Below are 16,996 nucleotides of genomic sequence, written 5' to 3'. Positions count from 1 at the left end.
GAAGTCTGAGCGGAGGGAAGACAAGGACGGAGCACGCGCCAGGGGAGTTAGTTCATGTAATGAACGGCTTGCTCTTTCCTCTTACATGGGATGGAGGAATATCTCACTGCTGCGAGGAGTCTTTGATTTCTCTGGCCTTTTCCTGTAGTCTGACGAGAATGTCCGGTCTAGGTCATCCCAGGAGACTGGGGCTTTATGAAGCAAAATGTCTATGTGAACGTCTGTTTGAAGTTTATAGCAGTGTAGGCAGCGCAGCCCTGTAACACATGAGATCCCATGCTGCTCATTGACACACTGGGATATTATTAGAGACACCATTTACACCCAGTAGACAAACATTACATCTGTTTTCTCTGGTAGTTTGACAACAAGTATGCCGGACGGCTTCTCAACTACCCTGACCAAGGAAGACTCATTTAGATTCTAGGTTGCAGTTATACAACTGTTGATGCTTGGTGGATGTACAGAAAAACATATTTATTACCAGGAAATAAAAAAGTTAAAAATCACAGCAGATACTATTTACATTTGGTGGACTTGGGGTGTAATTCACAAACCTTAAACGCATCCAATCACAGTTTGAATTTGACACATTTTTCCCACAATGCACAGGGGCAACATATTGTACTCACAATGACAAACAGAAATACATTTAAGACCAAACTGAAAATACAAGTAACCTCTTAAGTCCAAATCCATACAGACAGCCTCTCTAGTTGAGGGAAGATTGTTCAGTGGCCCTCCTTAACAAACAGCTTTGTCTCTTCTGTCCAAGTTCTGTGGTTAACCCTGTTTGACTGATGCAGTGTAGGTCAGAGCAGAGGGCAATGTTAAACTAGATCAACAACACAGGATTACACAGTCACTCAGGCGCGACTTATACCTCAAATTCAAGTCCGCTCAGGCAAATCTCCTACCAGATAAGCAAACACAATAAAACAGTTGGTTTTGACCAAAAATAATGTGTTCAAATGAAGTCTCAGTGAATTGTTAGCAGAACTAACCAGCCGTCTTGACAGCTTTTGTTTGGAAGCACAAAGACATCTCATCCTGACCTGATCCATCTTGGGATATGTCGGAAATGTCTTCACAGTCTGAGACAGAAGTTCCTACCCAGTAGTTCACATAGTCCAGCTCTAGTCAGTACATTCAGATATAGTCCTGGGATAGTAAAAGGAGCGTAAAAGAGTTGGTATAATCACTGGCGAGAAGACTCCCTATAACATACCAACAGGGCCCAGTGGCTCACCCAGTGTCCGAGCTGCCCTGGTTGTATATGGACCAGAGGCTGATGCGCTGGTCTTTGGAGCCCGCGGCCAGCATCCTGTTCCTGGGGTCCTGGTGGTCTGAGAAGGCCAGGCTCAGCACCATGTCTGTGTGGTGCTGGAGGACAGCCAGGGGCCGGAGCTTCTTCCAGCCAAACACACGGACACGATGGTCCCAGCCGGCCGATGCCACGATCTTCCGGTCCCCCCGGATGCACAGCTGGGAGATCCCAGGATTCACAAGGGCTACGGGTTCCTGGAGCTGAGGATTGAACAGCAAAGGCCACAGAGAAAGCAAGGAAGGAAGAGGGACCATAAGAATCCATACATTGAGGCTCTCTGAGAACAGTCTTTCACAAACACAAGCATGCACGCGCACACACACACACACACACACACACACACACACACGCACACACACGCACACACACTTTTCAACAAAAGAAAAGCACAGCAATGCACTCCAATGTGGGTATAACATTGTAGGCTGTTAATGGGTCAGGGCTTTTCAGTTGCTAAGTAACATACGCAAGACGTTCACGCAAAACAGAAACCCATGGAGATTTAAAAATAGCCTTCTCGGCACAGTAATTGAGGAAATCATTTTGTTGCATTCGTCTCACACGTGATCTAAAATGAGACTCAGCAGAATTGCGCAACCAACCGAGAGAGGAAAAATAATTATCAAACACCAATTAGTTCACCAAGCTACTTAATCATTCTAATCTGGGGAAGTGTGCCCAATAACACAGAGAGAGGGAGAAATAGTGGGAGAAAGAGAGGGAGAAAGAGGGGGAGAAAGAGGGGGAGAAAGACGGAGAGAAAGAGGGAGAGAAAGAGGGAGAAAGAGAGTGAGCGAGAGATTATCAGCTGATCTGATGATTGAGGTCCAAGTGGAGGCCTGGATTGTTGTTGAACCTGGCCAAGAAACTCCAGGGACTCAATCATCGGGCATAAAACATTACGACACGAGTAGTGGAGAGCAAATCCCTCACAATTCAACTATTTGGTTTGGAGTTAAAGGCTGGGAGGTTTTCAATAGCAAGAGCAAATGGGGCTGAGATACCTTTTGTCACTTCTTTACGAGAGAGAGAGAGAGAGAGACAGTGAGAGAGAGAGAGAGAGAGAGAGCGAGAGAGAGACAGAGTGAGAGAGAGCGAGAGAGAGACAGAGTGAGAGAGAGCGAGAGAGAGACAGAGTGAGAGAGAGCGAGAGAGAGAGAGAGAGAAGTAAATAAAGAGATAGACCATCTTGTTGAAATCCTCGTTTGCAGAACTGTGTTTCTTTAAGCACCTCTGATGAATTACATGTGCATTGAAAGGACTGGTCGACAGGAGAAGAGACCGAGAAGCACACAGTTGTAACGTCTGCCTGCTTCAGATCACCATCCGCTTCCATTCTCTGATCAACAATGTCCCGGGGACTGAATTTCTCTCAGTAAAGGGGGAAACAATGTGATATATTCTAACGGATGGTGCCTAGATCCCCATCAATGGGCCATACGCACCACTGACATTCCCGAGGGGGGAACGCACGTGCTCTACCCAGTTCTTCGCAAAGACTACGCAGCGTAACGCTGGTGTGTTTGCATGGGACATCCACATCTAGCCATGGAAGCAGGAATGAATCTGGACAGCGTAAAATTTGACTTCATAAGCTGTGTCCTCGCAGACTAATTGTCTTGTGCAGGAGGTGACAGGCCAAGAATTTGTCTGCGTGCTCCTGTTCCGGATGGGAAAATCAGAGGAGTACAGCGCTGCATGTGGAAGACGTAAGCCAGGTCCTCCCAGTCCCGACCCTAGTGGATAGAGTGGAATGCAACGGGAGAAAGACTACAGAGGAATGTCATTGATCATAAAACAACCAACGAACCAATACAAAAACCTAGAATAACTTGTAGGATTAATACAGGTTCTTACTAGACTTAGAACAAGCTAATAGTAAGGAACGTATTGTCAGCCGAACTAGACCAGCCCATGTAAGAGACCTACTATTCAACAAAGTGGGGCTGGGTGGGTGGCTGGGGGGTGAAAGAGAGATCATTTGGAATCCCATTATTACCTCAAGAAGTTGGTATGCCCAAACCCCCCTCCATCTGGTTGTCATTACAGACCTTGATAATGATAGGTTCAACTGTCTATTTTTGTTTGTTTTGCTTCCCATAGATTGTGTCAGGAAAATGTATTTCAACTGAAGGGGTCAGTTGTAAGCCGCAAATGGCCGTAGAAAAAAACAGTAAGTAATTGTCCATCCATTGTTGAGTTGTAAGCCTAATTATTCTCTCTATACTTTCTCCAATCTGAGACATGATGCTGAGAAAATGGCTGCAGGGCTGTCCTCTAGCAGAACCTTCTGTAGTCTAGATGGTTCTGTCTCACACCTCCCTCCTACATCAGGCACTTCCTCCAGTGAGTGTAGTCATCCACTAGCAGTGTCATTAGCCCCACCTCAGTCATGAATAAAGTCCATTAGCATTGTCTTGGGATTCTACTAGGCCTTCGTTCCTGAACCCCCTCACTATCAAATTCTCTAAATCATGAAAATAAGTCTTTGGGACTCATTCATTTTTCTGTTTGAGCATTCTTTCCTGGCTTGGTTACACACACACACACACACACACACACACACACACACACACACACACACAAGGCCTGCTGTCTAAATGCCAGTAATCTCAGCAGTCAGTCACGACTAGGCTACCTCCTGCTCTGCTCAGTTCCATAGCTGGGGCCTTCCCAAAAAGCAGTTCCTTTCCCCAGATTACAGGGTCTGGTCCAATGAAAATTCATACGTTCAGATCCTGCCCTTGGCGAAGCGGACAGATAAGGCGGACGTTCAAAAGGAGCGTCTGCTCTGCTCCTCGCACAGATAGCTTAGGAGGACCATTTCTTGGCACGGAGCGTAAAGATCCATTGAAACGTCCCATCATCACAGTCTCACTCGAGCAGATCGTGTCCATTCCATTCCGGAATTCTAGCAGGTATTTCTGACACCCCACCCAGGTCTGAATAACACTGTGGGTGTCAGTGTCAGGGGCCCCGTCTCAAGAGAGAGGAAAGGAGATGGACGTGACGGACAGGCAAGAGCTACACCTGTACCTGCCCTTCAAATTTTTTTTTTTTTAAACACTAAAAGAGAATATTTCTTGACACCGGGGCGGCTGGGCCACGCCTCAGAGGAACTGTGAAAGAAGGGATCCAAGTCATCCATCCCTCAGTCCATCACCTCCAGCCTAGATTAGACATCAGTCTGTAATGATCTGACCTATGCTCCCTGTCGGGCTGATAGATGTAGGCCTCACTAGAATTCCTGGTACACAGGAGCAGACCTGGGTTCAAATACTATTTGAAATACTTTGAGTGTTTGCTTAAGCCTGCCTGAAGTGCCAGTCGGGTGTGATATGCACTTTTGGGACTTCTCTATTGGTGTCAGTACAATTTTCCACAAACAAGCTCACCCTATCACACCTAAAGAAATGATTTCAAATAGTATTTGAACCCAGGTCAGCACAGGAGAGTCTATGCAGGTATGTGTTGGTGACCCGGGGATGCTTGGCATTCGGGAGCTGGGCCAGGGTCGGGAGGTTGAGATGGCGCTGGGGTTAGAGATGGCTGTGATTGAGGGATGTGGAGCTCCACCTGTGAGAGCTGTCATCATGTCTCTGGCCTCTCAGAGTCAGCCATGCCTGATTTACACAGCTAATCTCCCTCAATCTCTCTCTATGCCCACTTCTCTCTACCTCAGTCTCTCTCTCCTCCACCTGTCTATCTATATCTGACTGGAGGAAAGTGTGTCTGTCTGTCGCAGTGTCTGTCAGCAGTGAGCAGCAACCTAAATCCATATCCATGCACTCTCCCCTGCTCAATACACACACACACACACACACACGGTATCCTCACATACAAGTAACTAACAAAACAGTTTAGACACCAAGGCTCATCTGAACAGAAGATAACGGCCTCTAGGATCCATGTGTAATAAATTAAGTTCCAAGTGTTTCTGTCCTTATCTGATGTTGATAAGCCCATGTCACAGCCTTCACCTCCACTGAGGAGAGTAGAACTACCATCAGGACAGGACCCCAGTGTGTTCGCTCAAACTCAGTTCCCCCCCCCACCTCAGAGTTGACTCCATCGCTCCCCCAGCTCGGGCCTGTGGTGTGAGGCTGATTCCACTGCGCTGGGCGGTGTGGGGCTGATTCCACTACGCTGGGTGGTGTGGGGCTGATTCCACTGCGCTGGGCGGTGTGGGGCTGATTCCACTACTATGGGCGGTGTGGGGCTGATTCCACTACTATGGGCGGTGTGGGGCTGATTCCACTGCGCTGGGCGGTGTGGGGCTGATTCCACTACTATGGGTGGTGTGGGGCTGATTCCACTACTATGGGTGGTGTGGGGCTGATTCTACTGCGCTGGGCGGTGTGGGGCTGATTCCACTACTATGGGTGGTGTGGGGCTGATTCCACTGCGCTGGGCGGTGTGGGGCTGATTCCACTACTATGGGTGGTGTGGGGCTGATTCCACTACTATGGGTGGTGTGGGGCTGATTCCACTGCGCTAAGCGGTGTGGGGCTGATTCCACTACTATGGGTGGTGTGGGGCTGATTCCACTGCGCTGGGCGGTGTGGGGCTGATTCATGGGTGGTGTGGGGCTGATTCCACTGCGCTGGGCGGTGTGGGGCTGATTCCACTACTATGGGTGGTGTGGGGCTGATTCCACTGCGCTGGGCGGTGTGGGGCTGATTCATGGGTGGTGTGGGGCTGATTCCACTGCGCTGGGCGGTGTGGGGCTGATTCCACTACTATGGGTGGTGTGGGGCTGATTCCACTGCGCTGAGCGGTCTGGGGCTGATTCCACTACTATGGGTGGTGTGGGGCTGATTCCACTGCGCTGGGCGGTGTGGGGCTGATTCCACTGCGCTGGGCGGTGTGGGGCTGATTCCACTACTATGGGTGGTGTGGGGCTGATTCCACTGCGCTGGGCGGTGTGGGGCTGATTCCACTACTAGGGGTGGTGTGGGGCTGATTCCACTACTATGGGTGGTGTGGGGCTGATTCCACTGCGCTGGGCGGTGTGGGGCTGATTCCACTACTATGGGTGTTGTGGGGCTGATTCCACTACTATGGGTGGTGTGGGGCTGATTCAACTACTATGGGTGGTGTGGGGCTGATTCCACTACTATGGGTGGTGTGGGGCTGATTCCACTACTATGGGTGGTGTGGGGCTGATTCCACTACTATGGGCGGTGTGGGGCTGATTCCACTACTATGGGCGGCGTGGGGCTGATTCCACTACTATGGGCGGTGTGGGGCTGATTCCACTACTATGGGCGGTGTGGGGCTGATTCCACTACTATGGGTGGTGTGGGGCTGATTCCACTGCGCTGGGCGGTGTGGGGCTGATTCCACTACTATGGGCGGTGTGGGGCTGATTCCACTACTATGGGTGGTGTGGGGCTGATTCCACTACTATGGGTGGTGTGGGGCTGATTCCACTACTATGGGTGGTGTGGGGCTGATTCCACTACTAAGGGCGGTGTGGGGCTGATTCCACTACTATGGGTGGTGTGGGGCTGATTCCACTACTATGGGTGGTGTGGGGCTGATTCCACTGCGCTGGGCGGTGTGGGGCTGATTCCACTACTATGGGTGGTGTGGGGCTGATTCCACTACTATGGGCGGTGTGGGGCTGATTCCACTACTATGGGCGGTGTGGGGCTGATTCCACTACTATGGGCGGTGTGGGGCTGATTCCACTACTATGGGTGGTGTGGGGCTGATTCCACTACTATGGGCGGTTTGGTGCTGATTCCACTACTATGGGTGGTGTGGGGCTGATTCCACTACTATGGGTGGTGTGGGGCTGATTCCACTGCGCTGGGCGGTGTGGGGCTGATTCCACTACTATGGGTGGTGTGGGGCTGATTCCACTGCGCTGGGTGGTGTGGGGCTGATTCCACTACTATGGGTGGTGTGGGGCTGATGCCACTACTATGGGTGGTGTGGGGCTGATTCCACTGCGCTGAGCGGTCCTATGGTACTTCCAGCTCCTCAGACTTGATTGTAGCCTCCCACTGTGAACTACTGTTCCTTTACTGCAGATGTGTTTTTTGTTTGGTTAACGGCCTCCGAGGTTTTTATATTTGTATTACCTCTCGCGGGTCGTTCAACAGGCAAGGCAGAGCAGGGCCGAGAAGGGCAGCCACCCGGAAGGCAGATACCCCAGCCCTCCGCCTCACTATACTGCCGTCCGCACAAAAATACTTTTGTGGGAAGAAGTGGAGATGGCTGTCTGGGCGTCACACTGCGCTGCACTTCAGGATCATTTAAAAGCCCCAGTTGGATCCTTTCCCCCACTCACTTTTTAAAATCTTCTCCAGAATGACATATTAAATCAATATTTTGTGTTTGTTCAAAATAAACCGAATAGCCAGGGCTCCTATTTTCAGTATATTGAATCAAACCCTTTCCAGTGTTATTGCAGGCGTTTGCAGCAAAAAAACAGAGGGTTTACAAATATTTCTAATTCAAGCGTTCATTTGTAAAAAGGCCTGGAAAGAATAACACCCCTCCACAGTACAGAACTGTAGTATATCAAGTCTCAGGTTCCCCTCTACACTGATTCATGGGGTAGACGTGAAATATTGGGCCGTTCCTTTTGACTCATGAAATCAACAGAAAATATGGCGTCAAATGAGGCGTTGCGGCTCAGATGCGCTCGGTTGTTACGCAAGATAATATATGGCAGAAGAGTGATGGGATGTTTGTTTTTTCAGAGTCACTAAAGCATCTAGACTAGAGCATCAGGATGGTTCTGGTCTGTGAAGGACTGAGCATGCACGTGTGTGTGTGTGTATGGCGGACGGTCTGCGCCTATAGTGACACCCCAGCCCTGGGCCTGCCAACGCTGTGTAACCAGCGGTCTGATTTATGTCCCAGAGCCCTGCAGAGACTCTTCCTCTGGACTGTATGTTTTACCAGAGAGAGAAGAGAGCCAGGAAGAGTCTGGAAAGAACAGACCTACATGGGTTCAAATAATATTTAAAATCCTTTCAAATACTATTAGTGATTGATTGAGCTGCGACGGAACCAATAGAAAAGGATCAAAAGGGCAAACCCCGCCCACATGGCACTCCAGTCTGGCTAGAGCAAACGTCAAAGCCGTTGAAAGATTTTAAATAGTATTTGAACCCAGGTCTAGGAGAGAGTCTGCGGAGAGGGCTCACACTCACTGACCTGGAGTCTGTGCTGTCCGTCAAGCTTCCAGGAGGCGAGACTCTTCTCGGAGGAGCCAGAGATGCCCCTCTGCCCGGCGGGGTCAAAGTCCAGACACATGACGGGCTCAGGGTGGGCGGCCGCACGGCTCAGCACGGACCTCTGGGATATGTCCCACAGCGCCAGGGAGCCGTCCTCATAACCAGCCAGGAGGAGAGGGCCAGGGCTTGAGTCTGGCTAAGGGGGATGAAAGAGCGAGATAACGAGGGTGAGAGAGGGAAAAGAGAGCAATGGAGAAATAGCATAGGAGATAAGGGGGCGGGGGGGGGGGGGGTGTTACCATGGAAGCAAGAGGGCTGTGGAGACAGAGCAGGGATTATCTGTATGGGAGCACACTGACACTGTGTGACTGAGGACCATTACTCTCCAGCAGACTATTACAGTGCTTGTCACTATACTCCTCATCGGTATCTCTTCCTACAGGAGCAGACCTGCAAATAGACTCATTGCACTAACACACACACACACACACACTGGTTATACAGACATATTCTATATATCCTATTCTACTGCACATCCAGACAACAGCCTTTGACTGAAGGATCACCGGTATTGATCAGACAGGGAAGAGGAGTTATGAGGAGGAATACAGTGGGCTCCTAAATCAGTTGAGTGGATGAAAACCAGCAGAGGGCTTCATAGATGACCTCAAAGCTGGAGAAAGGGAGGAAGGGAGAAAAGGAAAGGCGGGAGAAAGGGAGGGCGCCTCCCTCTCCCCGCCCCTGACCACGGGCCCACCATTCATCTTTCTCGGAAAGTAAACTCACAGCCCCCTCAGTCTGAAAGCCCCACCCCCTTACAACCACCTCCACCTCACCGATCATTATGTCTTCTGGGGAAAAGTAAGCAAAAAACAAAATTAGAATGCTTGCAGGTATCGCAACCCAACCAGTTTAGAGGGAGGATATCTCCATAACCATCAAGTATTTAGAAAGCAACTATGCTTCTCTGTATTGGTAGCACTCGTCTTGGAGCCTTCGCTACAAACTTGACCCATCTAGAGGCTGGGCATACCATCTAGAGGCTGGGCATACCATCTAGAGGCTGGGCATACCATCTAGAGGCTGGGCATACCATCTAGAGGCTGGGCATACCATCTGGAGGCTGGGCATACCATCTGGAGGCTGGGCATACCATCTGGAGGCTGGGCATACCATCTAGAGGCTGGGCATACCATCTGGAGGCTGGGCATACCATCTGGAGGCTGGGCATACCATCTGGAGGCTGGGCATACCATCTGGAGGCTGGGCATACCATCTAGAGGCTGGGCATACCATCTAGAGGCTGGGCATACCATCTGGAGGCTGGGCATACCATCTAGAGGCTGGGCATACCATCTAGAGGCTGGGCATACCATCTGGAGGCTGGGCATACCATCTGGAGGCTGGGCATACCATCTGGAGGCTGGGCATACCATCTGGAGGCTGGGCATACCATCTGGCCTCAAGCGATAGTGTGCCCTGCAAAGGCAAGGCTGATGGACGACAGAAATTCTTTCCATATGTGTAAGGAGCCAAGAGAACCGAAGACACTTTCTCCCCTCCTCCGCAAGTCCTCCTCTCACTTAACACTATATTTCTCTTCTCAAGCCTTAAACAAATTATAGACATGATATTAATGAGATTTTAAAAAACTAATAAAAACAAAGTGAAAATCAGCGTTCCCCTGCCTGTGGCTGGGTTTCTCTGGGTTGCTAAGCGTTACCGCCTGCTGCCCCTCGGCCCTTGCACTTCACTCTAAGAGTAGGAGCTCCTCGATTGACGATGTCACAGGGCGGAGGTCAGGGAACCCCGGGTAGACACCTAATTCATTACATCCTCCGTAGCCCCTCTATGAGAGGGCTCTCTGCTGGAGTAGGGCTCACGCTTCAGGGAAAGATTCATCATCATAAAGCACTGTTGGCCAGATGGATGAACGGTGCACCAGAGAAGAAGAAGTGGGGCCGCTGTACTGTACTCCATGAAACTGTTGTTCACCATCCAACACCATCTCCTAGGTGCAACCCAAATGGCCCCCTATTCCCTATAAAGTGCACTACTTTTGATCACACACACGAAGCAAAGCTTAGGAGCACAGAGTGAGGTGAGGTCTGTACAGAATGGCACCATATATATATATATATATATATATGTGTGTGAAGCTTTGCTTCACTGAGTAGAGGGTCAGACTTGAGCAGAAGAGATCTTGGGATTTTTCATGTGTTCTTTTAATAACCAAAGAAGGGTCACACATGCTCTACCAATCTGCTGTATGTAATGTAGCACACCATACTCAACCTGTTCATCATCATCAGTCACACAGTCACAGGACTCAGACTACAGTACGTCCCAAACCAGTGGTGGGAAAGGGAGAGAGAGACAGAGGGAGAGGCCCGGTGATGTGACTGATCAGGGGAAAGGAGCGGTGGGCACCCCACCACAGCAGCACATACGGAACCAATCCCATCCCCGTCCATCCATCCGCTCTACTCCACTTCACTTCACTTCGCCATGACGATGGCTGTGGGGCGATGAGCTGAGAGTGATGGATATCTGTATAGGAACATTTCCTTCTAGCCGGCAGCCTCTGTTCATGTTAAAAGCCTTGCACATCATACATCATGTCCACATCTCCCCTCCGCACAACACATGGAGGCACTTTCTCCCTCCGCTCGCCGGCCTTAGCCAATCAGAATGAGCCGTTAGCTCGTTTACCTTCCAGACCCAGACCCCATTACGCATGCTAACTTTAGGGAGGCCTGGGGAGGAGAGAGGAGGGGGAAAAACACAGAGCAAAAACCCAAGAGGGGAGGGCAAATGAAAGAGCTACGTAATATGGATTTAATCCTTTCCAAACGTCCAGCGTCGAGCGTTTAAAAGGAGCCAATAAATCTGTTCTCAGGTCTCCGTCAGCATGATGGAGGATCCTTGCTCTCACTCTGTGGCGGGATGGAGGGAGGAGAGAGAAAGGAGAGCCAACTCATTGTCTCCCCTCCAGAGGGTCAGAGGTTGAGGAAACAGCGGGCTGCACCAGCAGGGATCACGTGGATAACGAGGTGAGCGTCTTGTGATTGACAGAATGTGTGGGCAATATATTCAGGCTGCCTGTTGGACCTACTATACCCCTCAACACTTGGTTAACACATTCACACGCAGAAACGTGTAACACACAAAGACGTACAGACACACACACACACATTCACTCACAGTACTGTAGACACACACACATGCACTCACACGCACATAGTACACACTCTCGTACGCACAAACACACATTGTTTTCAACTCTCCCCTGGCAGTTAAGGTTCTGTATCGATCTCCACCCAGCAGCATTGCAGTGAGTTTTCAAGTAGCTCTGTGATAGTAACAGATGATTCTGGCCCGGTGTAGAAAGGATCAAACTGGAATGATTTAATGCAGCCTGGGCCTGTTGTCTTACAGATCTGCCTGACTGCAAAAGTATCCCTCCCATTGACATTCCATAATTAATAATAATATTTTCTGGCACTTAACACTGAAACTGCATTGGCTTCCAAAATCTAATGAAAGGAAATAGTAAAGAACACAAGGAAAGAAAACAAAAAAGTATTAAGCAATAAAGGACAATTACCATTGATGTCTGGTGATACATACAGCCCTGGGTCAACACACAGTATACACACGGCATCGTCTGCTCTGCTTCCTGCTGCCACTAAACTCCCAACGAACACAGACCCAAACCGCCCCTGTTGTGTCATCAAACCAACCGGTCGCAATGCATTAAACGTCTTGCATAAGCAGAAAATCAGAAATACTGCAAAGCAAGAAATATTAATTAACCATGAAAATAATTACAGGTCTCTTTCATGGGGGGGAATAAAACTCGACAGTATTTACAAAACAGAGGGCGGTGAAGAATCTTTAGATGCAATGTGCAGCTGGCTGGTGGTTAGAGGGCTGGTTGAGTGGCTGATATATGGCTGTTGAACCCCAGCCCTTGCACACACTGTAATTACAGTGTTGGGACTCGACTCGCTCGTCGTCAATCGAGAAAGGCACTGGAAAAAATGGCCCGGGACAAGTTCTAGCTATAAATCACAGAGCCAAGAGTAGTCTCATATTTGTTGACGTATCTTTTATGTATGCGTCTTGTCAAAGGCTCTCAGCCAATCCGTTTACAACCAGTAAAAATAGAAACATTCATAAGGAAGAGAGAAGAAGGGAAAATACATTTTTTTCTCTCTCCCTTTTATGGTTGTAAAGTGAACTGACTGAACTCTATAGTGCAGTGTGATGCTGCACTGTAGCTGCAGGTGGCTAGACTGTGTCCCAAAAGGTATCCTATTCCCTTTATAGTACATAGGGGCTCTGGTCAAAACTAGTGCACTATATGGGAGATAGGGTGCCATTTGGGACGCAGCCCTAGACTTCTGGGAGAACAAGACAGTGTATTGGATACTCCTTGCCTGCCATAGCTTGATGCACATGACCATCCCCAGCTTGACTTGTGGTATCAGGGAGCAAACTGGGCTCTTGCTGGGCAGCTCAATGATCTTCACCTGTAGGAAGAGGGACAGTCAGACACTCAGGCAGAATAAGAAGCGGAGTTCTACATGGTTATTACATTCAAACTAAGTCATTAACTTTCCCACCCAGGCAAGAGATGATCAAACAAGCAGATATGTCGTGGTGTAATAATGTTATATGATGTACTGCTCTGTATTTTGTTTTATGTGTGATGTAAGTGCCTTAATGTGTTTGGACCCCAGGAAGAGAAGCTAATGGGGATCCATAATAAATATAAAACATGAACAACGGAGACAAGGCAAACTTTAGGCCGGGTGCCAGTCACTTAATTGATTTATTTTTCATTTTCATTAATCAAGTTCAAACTTGAATCCCTCATTTAAGCGCAGCAACAGGAAACATAACAGCTTTACACTTTATGGCCGTTTTCTTCTTCTTAGACTCAAACAGGGGGGAGCGGAGCTACAGTCTATAATACATCCCAATAAGACCTGACTTCCTGACCTAGACACGCTGGCACTCACTGATAAAATACAGTCTAATGAAAGCCCATGAGAGAGAGAGAGCCTATAGCTACTCCGTCTCTGTACCTAGATACAATCTAATGAGAGGGAGGCAGCCCCTATGGCTAGACTACTCAGTCTCTCTGACTGACACAGAAACAGAGAGATACATCCTCATTAAGGCTCAGATTAAACATCCTGTTCAACAGACCAATCCGATTCACACATCACGTTACGCAGACCAATCGGATTCCACATCCCGTTTAAGGGAGTGATCTGTATTTTAATCGGGGTGCCTCATGTTTACCCCGAACTTGCCAACCAGACAAAGAGGGCTTTAAGTAGCTGCTTCACTCGCTGTGCCTCAGGTGCACACACTGATATCCATAAATAAAACACCCACTCTTTTAATGAATGCTTTTGCAATGGAAGCAATCCGATGGCAACGAGGTAGCGAGGGAGAAACATTAAACCTGCCTGCCTCCCAAATTGATGGTGCAACTCCTTCCCTCCCTCCGCCTCTGGCTCAGATCTACACCAGCATGCCATGCTTTGTAGCTGTGTGTGTGTGTGTGTAGGCATGGGTCTAGACCTATGATTAGGATCCCCTGGGAAAGGCATGGATGACTGTGGGAAAGGCATGGATGACTGTGGGGCAGCCAGGGGTGAGACAGGAGAGCGGGACAGAGTGATAAGACAGAGGGTTTGTGTGTGTGTGTGTGCGCACGCATGAGTGCCGTCACAATGTCATTATTGAGGGTGCTGGTCTTGCAGGCGCCCCGTGGCCTCGCCCTGCCGGTCTCTATAGGCTGAAGTTAGCGGCGGTACATCTGTCTCATTCATGTGAGGCTTCATCAGAACAGGGTGAATAACACGAATCTGAAGGCAATAACGGTGCCTGGAAAGCCGCCTGTCACACTAAGAATAACTCACATGAAAGTGGGGGGGAAGGTGAAATGTGCAATCATTCGTCTGTCATTGGCTGATACACACTAAACCTACGCCTGCTCACAAGTTTCTGTCAGAGAGGCTTAAGCTCTTCCACAAACACAAATCTCTCTCGCCCCCCCCCCCCTCTCATCATCCCTCAGCCCCTCCCCTCCCTCTCTCACCTCCTCCATGGCTTCTCCAGCGTGGGCCAGTAGCCATCTCCCAGGGCCAGTCTCTAGCAGGGAACAGCGACAGAACCCCACACTGCCGGTCCACAGGGCGTCCGTGACATCACTGCGCCCCTCTGCCAGGTCCCACAAGCACACACGCATGTCGCGCCCCTGACTGACCGACAGTACACGGATCATAATCACACACTAACATATTACAGAAAAGACTGCAGTTAACATGGCACCCGCAGTGAGGCTACAGATGTATGGGCAAGGGTTCCCCAACGGGCAGCCAGCAGCCCGAACTCTTCCCGCTGCTGCTTTTATTTGGCCCCCCAATTTTTGGGGAGCATTTTTGGACAAAAATACTTTAACACCAGGAAATCAGCTCCAAGTGATTTTTATTTAAGAAACCTGTTCATGTATTCCCACACATAATTAAGTAAGCAAGGCTTGAAATTATTATGTTTTAGTCAAACATTATATCCATTTGGGCTTCTTGCACTTCATTTGCAGTCTACAAATTATTTGTAATTATGCTTCCCCCCCCGACAATCTGCTCAATAAAAAAATATTATAAAATCGGCCCATGGCTGAATCTAGTTGATAAGAAAATCAATGGTTCAACCTCATGTCTCTATCATAATCCGTTATTGGAGTTTTTACCCTAGTAGGTTGGCCAGGATTCGGGTGACTAAATCAATGGAGACCACAGAAAAAAAGCAATAGGAAATCTGGACAATTGCACCTTGTAAAGCAAGCAGGAATCTGTGCGAGGATTAAGGCTACCTGACAGGCTCATTCATCATCTTTTATAATCCGCAGGACATAAAACAAGAGGTAAGATGAATATCAATATTGACAAGTGACATGTAGTATTTTCATATATTATAATTTTTTATTTATTTTAATTTGACCCCTTTTCTCCCCAATTTCGTGGTATCCAATTGTTTTTCGTAGCTACTATCTTGTCTCATCGCTACAACTTCCATACGGGCTCGGGAGAGACGAAGGTTGAAAGTCATGCGTCCTCCGATACACAACCCAACCAAGCCGCACTGCTTCTTAACACAGTGCACATCCAACCCGGAAGCCAGCCGCACCAATGTGTCGGAGGAAACACCGTGCACCTGGCAACCTTGGTTAGCGTGCACTGTGCCCGGCCCGCCACAGGAGTTGCTGGTGCGCGATGAGACAAGGACATCCCTACCGGCCAAGCCCTCCCTAACCCGGACGACGCTAGGCCAATTGTGCGTCGCCGATAACCGGCCCCGACAGAGCCTGGGCGCGAACCCAGAGTCTCTGATGGTATACGCTTTTCATGTTAATTTGAAATTCCAGTTCTGTCTTGAAGATTTCTCAACAAAAAAAACAAGCAAATCTCGCTGCAATGTCAACAGAGCAAGCAGTGTATACCAAGCGTTTCTATTTTCAAATCCTTTTACATTTAATTCAGCTTGTGTCATGCTAACATTGAACCTGGCTAATTTCATACAGCTAAACAATGCACATGGTAAGTAAAAACTGAAGAGCAGTTGAGGCCTGATATTGTCAGTAAGGTAGTTCGTCATTACCTGATGAGAGCGTCTCTGGAGTAGAGCATGTTGAGCCAGGTGACAGAGGCTCCAGAATGACCTTCTAGAACCCTCTCAGCTCTTCTGGTGGTCAGGTTCCACACATGGACTGACCCCTGGCCTGAGCTACACAACACAACATTCAAGTCCTCATCATTCTTATGTCATAAAGAGTCATCTGCATGTAACTAAAGCATGTTGTTACGTATGAGACGTTTTCAAAAACAACAAATCATATACCCAACCATTCAACAAGGACATGTTTAAAAAAAGACAAATGCTACGTGTCTGGCTACTAATGCAGCTCAGCTGTTCAATGGAGACGGGGCGTGATCCCGTACCCAGAAAAGAGCAGGGGAGGGTCCCCTTCACAGCAGCCGAAGTGCAAGGCATTAAGGGGGGATCCAGCCCCCCTCAGGGTGTACAGGGGAGCAGGGGCAGGACGAGCCATCACTGGGTCACTCTCGAAGCTCTGGAGGTCACCACCACAGTCATCTCATCCACTGGAACACAAGCAAGATCCCGCAGTCACAACTGAACTGTGTTAAAAAGGAGAGAGGTCAACCAAACAATGGAGACTGTTTGAAGTGAGTTGGGTAAATCCTGTTCTGATTACAATGGAATTGAGGGGGTTGATAATAAGTGAAAGGAATGAGGGTGTAATTTTAACTTCATTTAGGTGAATTATTCCAATCAGTGCAGATCCAAATCCAGATCCGATAGTGAGATGGAGTTTGGCTAACACGCAAGCCTGGGCTGATGTCAACGGTGTCAGCTATGTTTGAGAAAGACCTTG

General features: G+C 48.8%; 1 protein-coding gene across 3 annotated transcripts in view; it reads right to left on the bottom strand.

Moving 5' to 3' along the window:
- Window positions 1-456: 456 nt before the first annotated feature.
- Window positions 457-16,996, bottom strand: part of gnb1l (guanine nucleotide binding protein (G protein), beta polypeptide 1-like) — a 29,692-nt gene continuing 13,152 nt past the window's right edge. For 2 of the 3 annotated variants that reach the window (XM_031805191.1, XM_020473974.2), the window contains 6 exons: window positions 16,542-16,703; window positions 16,201-16,326; window positions 14,639-14,801; window positions 12,963-13,055; window positions 8,501-8,716; window positions 457-1,527 (listed from right to left, as the gene is read on the bottom strand). In XM_031805191.1, the coding sequence (XP_031661051.1) occupies window positions 1,246-1,527; window positions 8,501-8,716; window positions 12,963-13,055; window positions 14,639-14,801; window positions 16,201-16,326; window positions 16,542-16,651 (990 nt within the window). In that variant the 5' untranslated portion in view covers window positions 16,652-16,703 and the 3' untranslated portion in view covers window positions 457-1,245. Of the gene's footprint in view, window positions 1,528-8,500; window positions 8,717-12,962; window positions 13,056-14,638; window positions 14,802-16,200; window positions 16,327-16,541; window positions 16,740-16,996 lie in introns of all 3 variants that reach the window. The other variant, XM_031805195.1, reaches the window with a different exon arrangement.

Source organism: Oncorhynchus kisutch, linkage group LG3, assembly GCF_002021735.2.
Source record: "Oncorhynchus kisutch isolate 150728-3 linkage group LG3, Okis_V2, whole genome shotgun sequence".
Classification (NCBI taxonomy): Eukaryota; Metazoa; Chordata; class Actinopteri; order Salmoniformes; family Salmonidae; genus Oncorhynchus; species Oncorhynchus kisutch.
Note: the sequence above shows the minus strand (reverse complement) of the source record. Positions and strands in the feature narration are given on the sequence as shown.